Source organism: Habropoda laboriosa, unplaced genomic scaffold (genome assembly GCF_001263275.1).
Source record: "Habropoda laboriosa isolate 0110345459 unplaced genomic scaffold, ASM126327v1 scaffold243, whole genome shotgun sequence".
Taxonomy (NCBI): domain Eukaryota; kingdom Metazoa; phylum Arthropoda; class Insecta; order Hymenoptera; family Apidae; genus Habropoda; species Habropoda laboriosa.
The window spans coordinates 137,715-147,735 of record NW_017100433.1 but is presented as its reverse complement, the minus strand read 5'-3'; the positions used below and the strand labels follow the sequence as shown (position 1 = coordinate 147,735).

The 10,021-nt window shown below is 41.0% G+C and overlaps 4 protein-coding genes across 4 annotated transcripts in view; 3 read left to right on the top strand and 1 right to left on the bottom strand.

Moving 5' to 3' along the window:
* Positions 1-1,576, top strand: part of LOC108575765 (ubiquitin conjugation factor E4 A) — a 4,406-nt gene extending 2,830 nt beyond the window's left edge. The window contains exons 9-14 of the mRNA XM_017938658.1: positions 8-147; positions 244-393; positions 487-730; positions 821-983; positions 1,095-1,299; positions 1,389-1,576. Coding sequence (XP_017794147.1) covers positions 8-147; positions 244-393; positions 487-730; positions 821-983; positions 1,095-1,299; positions 1,389-1,545 — 1,059 coding nt within the window. The 3' untranslated portion in view covers positions 1,546-1,576. The remainder of the gene's footprint in view (positions 1-7; positions 148-243; positions 394-486; positions 731-820; positions 984-1,094; positions 1,300-1,388) is intronic.
* Positions 1,577-1,709: 133 nt separating this feature from the next.
* On the bottom strand, positions 1,710-3,000 carry LOC108575837 (phosphoserine phosphatase). Its single transcript, XM_017938745.1, has 6 exons — positions 2,951-3,000; positions 2,734-2,879; positions 2,464-2,598; positions 2,250-2,395; positions 2,003-2,164; positions 1,710-1,878 (listed from the first exon to the last, which is right to left on the bottom strand). The coding sequence occupies exons 2-6, from the start codon at positions 2,871-2,873 to the stop codon at positions 1,790-1,792; spliced, it is 672 nt and encodes a 223-aa protein (XP_017794234.1). The 5' UTR covers positions 2,874-2,879; positions 2,951-3,000; the 3' UTR covers positions 1,710-1,789.
* A 1,269-nt stretch (positions 3,001-4,269) lies between these two features.
* Positions 4,270-5,179, top strand: LOC108575764 (G-protein coupled receptor Mth2-like). Its single transcript, XM_017938657.1, has 2 exons — positions 4,270-5,056; positions 5,169-5,179. Exons 1-2 carry the CDS (start codon positions 4,270-4,272, stop codon positions 5,177-5,179), a joined length of 798 nt encoding a protein of 265 aa, XP_017794146.1.
* A 414-nt stretch (positions 5,180-5,593) lies between these two features.
* LOC108575811 (G-protein coupled receptor Mth2-like) lies at positions 5,594-9,853 on the top strand. Its single transcript, XM_017938711.1, has 5 exons — positions 5,594-6,608; positions 6,709-6,787; positions 8,093-8,277; positions 8,559-8,724; positions 9,286-9,853. Exons 1-5 carry the CDS (start codon positions 5,894-5,896, stop codon positions 9,638-9,640), a joined length of 1,500 nt encoding a protein of 499 aa, XP_017794200.1. The 5' UTR covers positions 5,594-5,893; the 3' UTR covers positions 9,641-9,853.
* The last annotated feature ends 168 nt before the right edge of the window (positions 9,854-10,021 follow it).

Below are 10,021 nucleotides of genomic sequence, written 5' to 3'. Positions count from 1 at the left end.
GATTGTTCCGAATTTACTTAAAGTATTCGTAAGCATTGAAATGACTGGACAAAGCGTAGAGTTTGAACAAAAATTTAACTATCGACGACCAATGTACGTTGTTATGGAGTATTTGTGGAAATTACCAGAGCATCGTAATAATTTTGTGTAAGCGAAAAGCAAAAATAATATATTATTTGAGGGTAGTATTAAACAGTAATAATTGATTGGAAATAATATCAAAACTGAATGCTTATCTTATAGTTGTTTAGCTGAAGAAGCAGAAGTCAATATGCAAGCAGCTCAACCTCCATTATTTTTACGTTTTATAAATCTTTTGATAAATGATGCAGTTTTTCTATTAGATGAAGCACTTTCAAGCATGGCCAAATTGAGGCAATTGATTCAAGCAAGGTATTGAATTTCGCCATTGGCCTTTGATTCAATTAATATTAAGTTTGTATTAAGTTTGATTGTCGTGCTATCATAGAGGGCAAGCATTAAAAGGGAAAATGGAGAGTGGAATAAGCTACCACAACATGAACGCGACCAACAGGCTGTTTATCTTGTACATCTTGGAATGATTGCTCGATTTGACAATATATTAGGTAGAAAAACGATATACGCGTTAAAAATGTTAACTACAGAAATAAAATCAATTTTTTGTCATCCAATAATGGTGGATCGCATTGCTTCGATGCTTAATTATTTGCTACTTCAGTTGGTTGGACCAAATAAAAAAAATTTGAAGGTAGGAAGTGAAACAAAGTATTTAAGTAATAAGAATTGATTTCAATATATATGTATATATAGTTATTTTGGCAAATTTTTGTAATTTTAGGTGAATGGACAGACGGAATATGCGTTTAATCCAGCAAATTTATTATTAAATATATGTGAAATTTATATAAATCTCAGCGAAAGCGAATCCTTTACACTTGCTGTTTCTCAGGATGGTCGTTCATACAGTCCAGAATTGTTTAAACTGGCCGATAATGTTCTTGGTAAGTAACTGGTGGTTATTATCAATTTCAGCTTTCATTATAAGTGGTACAATAAGCAGTAAATAAATAAAGGATATTTAAAATGTATTACGGTTAATAATAACATTTTAGTTCGTATTGGTGGGGTTGGTATATTAGGAGATTTGGATCAATTTGCAAAAAATGTAGAGGCGGCGGCAAGTCAGAAAAAAGAGGAAGATGAAATGTTAGTTAATGCTCCCGATGAATTTCTCGATCCAATTATGTCTACTTTAATGACAGATCCTGTTATACTTCCATCATCAAAGATAATTATTGATCGACAAACAATTGCGAGGTAGTATTTGTTTGTTATTACGATTACTAGGTAGCGTGGTTTGTTAGAATAAAGTGTATTTGATTAGTTTTGTTGGTACTACTATTTAGGCACTTATTAAGCGACCAAACTGATCCGTTCAATCGATCTACCCTTACTATGGATATGGTAAAATCAGACATTGAACTTCAACGTAGAGTACAAGAATGGATACGAGAGAAGAAAGCAAGGAAAAACGGGAAATTGTCGTTGGTTCTAAAAGAATAAAAGTTTGGGAATTCTGTTATGGAAAATATGTTTCTTAGGTTGGAATATTCTTTGGATGGATTAATAAGAATTGAATTTCCACGATTTCAGATAACAAATAAAAGAAAGTGTTTCAAACGGCAAATGGCCAGTGTTTAATATTGTTTAATTCACATTTTGTTAGGTTATTGTTTAAAAATGTTGATCGATTACTATTAAAATTGAAGAAACAATATAACAGTTGTAAGAAATATATCGCCTGTGTTTATAGAACACTGACAAGTTCATTAAAATCGGTAATAAACCAGGAAGATTGCAGCTTGACACTCTCTCTGATTACATTTCCTCCGTATCCTACACATAGTAAAAAGGATATTAAGAATGAATAAAGTAAGAAAAATGATATAAATTGTATAAAAGATAAAATAAAATAAAGAAGTAGACGGTAAGAAGAAGTGGAAGGTGTGCATGTGTGTACCTATAAATAAATCTGCTATTGAAATAGTTTCTAAATCTGTTGCTCCATCCCCGATATGTACAACAGTTTTAAATCCCTTCTCCTTTTTGAGGTATTCAATCACTTTTGTTTTTCCACCACTGTCCGCAGTGGGTTGATCTTCGTCAAATCCTGCATATTCACCTATGGCAATGGAAATTGATAAAATATTCAGATGTAGGAAATGAAACACGATTATTGTAGAAATAAGAAAGAAAAAGGAAGTTACCGGTGAAGTAGAATTTAAGTCTATTCGCAAAAATATTCTCTAATGGAATATCAAGAGCTGTGGCAACTGGTGCAATTAAAGAATGAAATCCACCGGATATGAAAAATACTTGTTTGTTACGTGTTCGTAAAGCTGTTATCAATGTTCTGAAATGTTTTGGAAAAATTTGAAAGCAAACGATATAAAATTCTGATCGATTTCAATTACTTCTTACTTAATTCCAGGAGAAAGTTTGATCGGATGAGAAGCTATAAATTGTTTGATTTGCATAAAACTTGGTTTTATAATATTCAGCCTTTCTAGCAAAGATTGTCGAAACGTTAGATCTCCTCGCATCGCTCGGTGTGTTCTAAAATCACTTGGAATTAGCAGAATTGTACTGCTGCGCATGTTAAAACACGGCGATGGATGCGTAACGAAGGTTAACTGTGTTAAAAATATGAAATTGTTGGATGAAAAAGGAGAAATGGAAGAGAAAACTTACAAGGCAACGACATCATTTTCTTTTCCACAAAATTTCGCGAGTTGATCGATTCCTTCTTCTTGTATCACGGTGGAATCAACATCGAAAGTAACTGCATCAGCGTTCCTCCATATCAATCTTGTCTGGTTTAGATGTTCCATTTATTTCTACAGTATGCAACGCAACAGGTGGTACATATACGTACTATATGTAATACGTTGTATCGAAATTTGATTACCGTGGCAAATATAAAGCAGCTAACGATCAAAGCTTGTCTCTACGAGGAAGGATACGAAAGAAATATTTCCATGCTTGCTGAAACTTTAAACACCGATAAGAAAGTTGTAATATACATAAGTACATAAATACATATGTATTTACGTAAACAGATTTATTACGAAATCTATTACGTTGTTTTCCGGTCATGTTAAAATGTAATTAGATACAGATTATTAGAATAGAAAGAAGTTGGTATTTTGAAAAAATTTGAATATTTCACCGTTGTGAAAAAATATTAATGCATTTCGAGGTTAACAAGAGGTTGTTTTCGATACACCATGGAATTTGTTAGAAAGCAAAGGTAACAAAGAAAATGATTAACGTGGGAAGGGATAAACGATATTATACGATGTATAAAACGATATATACAAAATAAATGAAGATAAAAGAAGACAAAGAATAGGAGGCTATTTAAGAAGTGGAGTAGAATGAGTAGAATAGAATGGAATGGAATAGAAGGAAGAATAATTAGAAATAAATGTGCCCATGATTTTTTTCGATGCACGAGTGTGTGGGTGTAAGATATTTTTTGTTTGATTCGATCAAGAGAAGGAAGGGTAAAGTTTTGGAAAAACGGTGTTTCGTCGACGCACATATGTAGATAAATACGTAGCAGAAGCGTTTTGATTATCGAAAAATGAAAGGAACGTACGATAAATCGAGATATCGGACGAGAGAAAAGAAAAAGAAAGAGCGACGGCCGCTGTATGGAGTGTTACCGGCACGGCACGACGCGGTATGCCTCGGTCGAGTAACGTGCTGCGCTCTGGTTAGGAACTGCAATGTTATCGAGGTGGTGGTATCGATGAATAGAGCAAAGCGCACGATGAGAAAATGAAAAAGGGTAGTCGAAGATCGGGAGACTAACGGAAGTTATTCCATAATAGTGCGTCGGGTGGCGTTCGTACGGTTTGATGCGTGCAGGCGTGCGCGGCCGGGCGTCGCGATCATCGGAAGAAGGATCGAAAAATAGGGAGGGCAGTCGGTTGCGAGCATCATCGAGGGTCGCGCGACCTATCGCCGATCGCGTCGTTAACAACGATGATTCTTCCCGAGTCATTTCGAATCGAACAAACGGAGAATAATATCGGAGAAGATAATTGAGAAAGTTTGAAATCGATTTTGAAAATAAGCGAGAGAAGGGAGAAGAGGGTGAAAGAAAGAAGAGACGCGCGCGAACAAGAACTCGCGATGCGGTTAATCGGTAATCGGTTAATTCGCGTAACTTTGTCGATTCTGGTGGTTTATCGGGAGTTGAGAGAGACGAAAGGGGAGAAAATGGAGATTGGGAAGGAGTTTGTAAATTCGTCGTCGTTTTGTCGTCCGTTTCCTGAGATGATCTTGGAAGGGAATAAAATTGGTAGATTGAAGAACGGAAGTTTAGTGCACGATAAATTGGTTTATCCGATCGGATGGTATCGCGTGGAGGGAAACGAGACGTACGGATGCATGTGTAACTTGCGAGGGTGCTTGAAAAAATGTTGCAGACGAAACGAGATTTTAGGGGAAGGCGATCGGCCGAACTGTACTCGACTGTCGGACGGTGCACTCGCACCGGATCTCGTTCTCGAAGAGCACCAACTCGCGAGCGAGATACACGGGATCTCCCGTATAAGCGATCTGTTCGTTCTGGTGGAGGACATGACGTGTCCGGAGAACACGTACAAGTACATGCTCGAGCCGGAACGTTACGAGGAGGACGCGTTCGTTCTGCAAGCGAACGGCACCCTTGGAACCTGGTCCACTAAGTTTCCGGCATCCACCTATTGCCTCGACTGGAAAGAATCCTTCGAGAAGATCGTCGCACTCGTTTGTTTCTCCACCAACGATTCTTCCTCTTCCTCTTCGTACGAGGAGGAGGAACAGCAGCAGTCTTACAAGATCGGTATCATCGTTTCTATTCCCTTTTTCTTCGCCACTTTCTTCGTCTACGCGATCATCCCGGAATTGAGGAACCTCTACGGCAAGACCCTAATGTGCTACGTCGCTTCCCTGGTACTCGCCTACACTTTCCTCGTCTTAGCTAAGCTGTTTTACCTAAAATTCGCCTTCTGCCTGACCATAGGTAAGTTTTTCCGTGTGTAATTCCATACATTCCACCGGTCTATTTTCATCTTTGAACGGTCATTCAGATCGAAGCCTAACTCTACAGGCCCCTTTGTGTGGTTCGTTCTCAGGAGCGCAGTGATATCGTTCGAATCGTTCGTTGCCGCGTCTCTACGTTTAGCAAATACAGACATACTTACACGTCTATTTTTTCCGATGAACAGCGTAAACTCTTATCAAGCAGATATACCGGTTTTTGCTTCCACTACGATCGCTTCGATTGGTAGGAGGATGATGCGTAATACACGCGTTGCCGACAGTCAGTAGCGTGCCGATCGTTCACGCGAGGACACCTTTTCTCTAAACGACCAACCTGCCTAAGAAAAATCGACAGAAATTCGTGCCATCACGGTTCGCTATTTCGCGACAGCGACAGCAGCCGGATCGTGGAGGAGACAAATCGCAAGGATCGGTTTTTCAGTTGCGCGCGTGACGTGTCGCCTTTGACCCGTATACGTGGTATACGTGTATACTCGCGTTCCACTCGTTTCGCTTTTTCTCGGATAAAGAGATCTCTTCTGTGGCTGTGGAGGGGGTAGAGGTTGCCCTTCGATCGTTTCGGCGGCACTGGCCGAAAAACGAAATGTCTTCTTCGCACCGTCGCGTTTATCATTTCAGATAAGAGTAGACGACGCGAGGCGTAGTAATTTAAAAAATTGCAAAGAGAAGAAGACGGAGGAAAGGGGGGATTGGTCGCGGCGTTGACACGTTTCCGCGTAAAGCGATAATGTTTGCGGTCATTATGAATCGAAAGGAATCGTGGTGGTAGTCGGCGAGCGAAAACCTAGCTACGAAGATGTTGGTTGTGAATCGGTATCGTTCATCCTCAGTCATCCTCGGGATTGGTTTGTTAACGGTGGTGACGATCGTTGGGATAAACGCGATCGACGAGGATTCGTCGAATGTCGGGGAAACGAAGGGAAAAAGAACGCGCGTCCCGTTGTGTTGCCCGGACGCGAGTCGTCTCACGAGCACACGATGCGTCCAAACGAACGACACCTTCCCTTTTCCGCCGCTTTACGATTCCCGCTTGCTCACCTTGATCAACCAAATACCGGACCGACACCGCGACTTGGATCTCTACGTTCGAAATCCCTGCGAAGGCGGTCAACGTTATCAACTCAGTCCGGACAGGTATCCGGACGATGCGTTCATGCTTCTCGACAATGGTACCATCTACAAGCAGAACGAGAAGACGATCCTCCAAGAGAGGGAATATTGCTTCGGCGTTGTCGACACCGACGCCTATAACGTGATCCTTTGCTTCGATTTCGAAGATGATCAGGCAGACACGGAGAAAATCACGGTAGTCTTTCCCGTCGGATTGATCGTCTCGGTGCCATTCCTCTTCGTCACCTTTCTCGTCTATACGCTCCTACCGGAGTTAAAAAACATGCACGGTCGCACTCTTCGCGGATACATCGGCTCTCTACTTGTCGCCTATGTGGTACTTGCCGTCGTACAGATCTCTCCGCAGGAGCAAATCTCAGATCCCTTGTGCATCGCTTTCGGTACACCGATATTTTCACACAACACCTCTCTCTCATCCATTCACACCACACCAGTGCCGCATATGCTTCTCACAAATATAGCTTTTCCATTATGTTTCAGCGTTCGTTATCCACTTTTCCTTCTTGGCTAGCTTCTTCTGGCTAAACGTCATGTGCTTCGATATTTGGTGGACATTTGGGTAAGTTGACTTTCAACGCAATTTCCGTCGCAATGTAATTTTCCTATCGGAATATACGCCCTAATCGCTCCGAGCTTATTCTACGAACCGAAACGTGCCCCGTCTAACGCGTTGCAAATGCTATCCATTATTCCTCTGCCCGAGGAAATTCGATAGTTGACGAACGTCGAGGAAAATTGATAGCGGTATAACGAGAATTAATATCCGGTTCGTGACGGCTCGTGTATACTCTGCAAACATTCTTAAATTAAGTTGGATCGGTCCACCACCGAGCAAACGACCACGCGATTCCTCTTCTCTCCACTTATTTTATCTAAACGGCTCTTTTCCCTTCGCTCTATATTATACTACGTTGTACGATCATTCTTGCAACAAACCGAACTGTCTAATATACCCATCTCGCAAAGAAACGTGCCATCCCGATTCTTTTCTCAGTTGAAATCTTATAAAACTGCCTTAATATTCGTATGTGTCTGTGAAGCAGCACCACCAAACAAGGTGTACAGCAAACAAATCCCCAAACCTGAGAATCCCTCTTTTCTTCCTCGTTACGCCGATCCACGCCGACGCTCTATCAATTTCACCGAATTAATTAATCAGCAAGAATTTGAAAATGAAACGACCGTGTTTCTTTCCACGCCAACCCTTTCCATTATTCGTCGAATCGCTTTCGTTCAGCTTTTCGAGAGATCGCGCATCGTATAGCCGACATATAGCATACCGGTATTTTTAAACGTTCCACGAATCGACCAGTAACATTTTCTGAAGAGGCTCGCGTGACGAGTATGTCACGTGGGAAAATTCTAACTTACTCCTATCACACGAGCCGGTCTAATATCATTTCTACGTAATTGTTAAAAGAACAGCCCTATTGCCAAGCCCTTTTTATCGTATAAATACAGCTAGGCGTGTACGAGCCAAGGGTGTGGTGTGGCGTGGTGTGGCGACACCCGTCACTCTTCCTTCATATCATCGCCCCGCCCCCATCTACTAACTCCTAACCTAAGTACATACTATATGTATACATATATCACCACCCTTTCTTTTCTACCTCGATCCTCAATCTTATTGAGAAGAAGTACGATACATACTCTGCGAATGAAATTCTTGACGAACGTTGGAAACTTCACACGTCACGTCGTGTTCGCCGCAAGATACGATTGGCAGGAAATGTGAAATGCGTCATCTGAAACCGCAAACTGCACCGTATCGTTTCGTACACCGTACGCGCGCGTAGTCGCAGAAAGAAAGAAGCTGCAAATGCTTTTGCGTTAAAGTGAGATTTTTCAATTTCTTCATTTTCAGAGGTTTCCGATCGCTGCAGGGCAGCGTAAAGCAAAGGGAGCGCAAGAAATTTTTAATATACTCCATTTATGCTTGGGGTTGTGCATCGGTTCTTACCGGAATCTGTGTCATCATGGATTTCCTTCCCGACATCCCGGAATATTTTATCAGACCGGAATTCGGCACGCAAAGTTGTTGGTTCACGAGTAAGTTCTCACGTTGATACTCTTTACTTTTCCCTATCCTTCCCATTTCGGTTCTACTCGATGGGAGAAAGCAGAAACAACGTGTACTATCCAATCAAATCTTATTAACCCTTTGCCTTGTAAATTTTCTAATTAGTTTTCGTTTTACGCACTTTTCAAGCGACTAGTAAATATGATTAATCCATTGAAATATCACAAGGCAACGAGTTAAAATGAAAACTATCCTGATAACAAATGATAATTGTTTATTATAATCGATTATAATGCTATTTTCTGCATAGCGGATAAAGCAAAGGCGATATACTTTTATGGTCCTATGGGCGTCACCGTACTTTGTAACATATGTCTTTTCGTCTCCACTGCGTTGAAGATCGTGCGACATAAAAAGGATACGGCTCATCATCTGAAAAGCATGGACAGTAGGCGCCACGACGACAATAAACAATGGTTCGTTCCCTTTTTATTCGTTTACACGACCAAATGAAAAACTCAAACTACGCGCACATACACACGCGTGCGCCACACGACTAGCCACCCGCAGCGGTTCGTTCAATGGCTTTATTTTCATTTAGTTATATGCCGTATCGACATTACCGCGGCTCTTATTGCCCCTTCACGAGAGTTCAATTATTTTCGGATCTTTTCGTAGACTATTCACGCTCGCTCGCTCGCTCGCTCGCTCGCTCGGCCGCGCGTGAAACAAAGATTCTTCCCATGGCTCGATTTGTTTTCTTAACGGCTGAAGGCGGGTGTTCCTCTCGAGTAATAAATACATCCGTCCGAGCAAGTCTCGCGTACGGTCGCACGTTTCACGCCTTCCTGTCGATCCTTTACTTATACGTATATGCATCTCGGTCGAAACTCTTTCTATCACGTTTACGCGTGTGCCATCATTTTACGATACACCAAACCTCTTTCTGCATACATATTATACACGTATCAACACTAAACTTTAACAATTTCTCCTTTCGTCGTCTTTCTCTCTCAATTTTAATCCGTTTTATCCAGGTTCAATTTATACTTGAAACTGTTCATCGTAATGGGCATTAATTGGTCGATGGAGATAATATCGTGGCTGTGCAACAACTCACCGACGTACATTTGGTACCTTACAGATCTTACCAATACCTTGCAAGGTGTAATCATTTTCTTGATTTTCGTTTGGAAGGATAAAATCAGACGGTTGCTCGTAAAAAAGTTCACTTGTCACCAAAGTAACATTTTATCCAGAAACTCTACTCGCAGTGCTTGCCATAGTTCAGCGGCCTCTCGTACCTGCACGACATCGGCGACACCGGTTCAGGAGAAGATCACAGTTTATTCCAACGAATCTTCTCACGGCAGAGCAACGTTTAATAATTAACCGGTGAGATTAGAACGGGCAGCAATGTTCAAACATGTTGTATGTTGCACGCACGAATGCGTGAAAGAAAATCTTGAATGAACGAAGAAGAAGGAACGAAAGGAAAGCGAAGAAATTTACGTTGAGAAATTAGTGTATTTTCTTCTTCTTCTTTTTTTTATTTTTTATACCGCACATGCTATTCGATTGATACTCGATGGAAAGGTCGGTCGACGCAGAAAATGAGAACAAAATATGTTCAGTGGGAATTTCACCGAAGAATATCTAGTCATCACCGATCCGAGTTACCTTTGGAACACGTTCGGTATTGCTACACTCTATCGTCGTCTACATATATTCACATATGAAAGATTTAAGCTTAATTAAATACCAGTATATCGT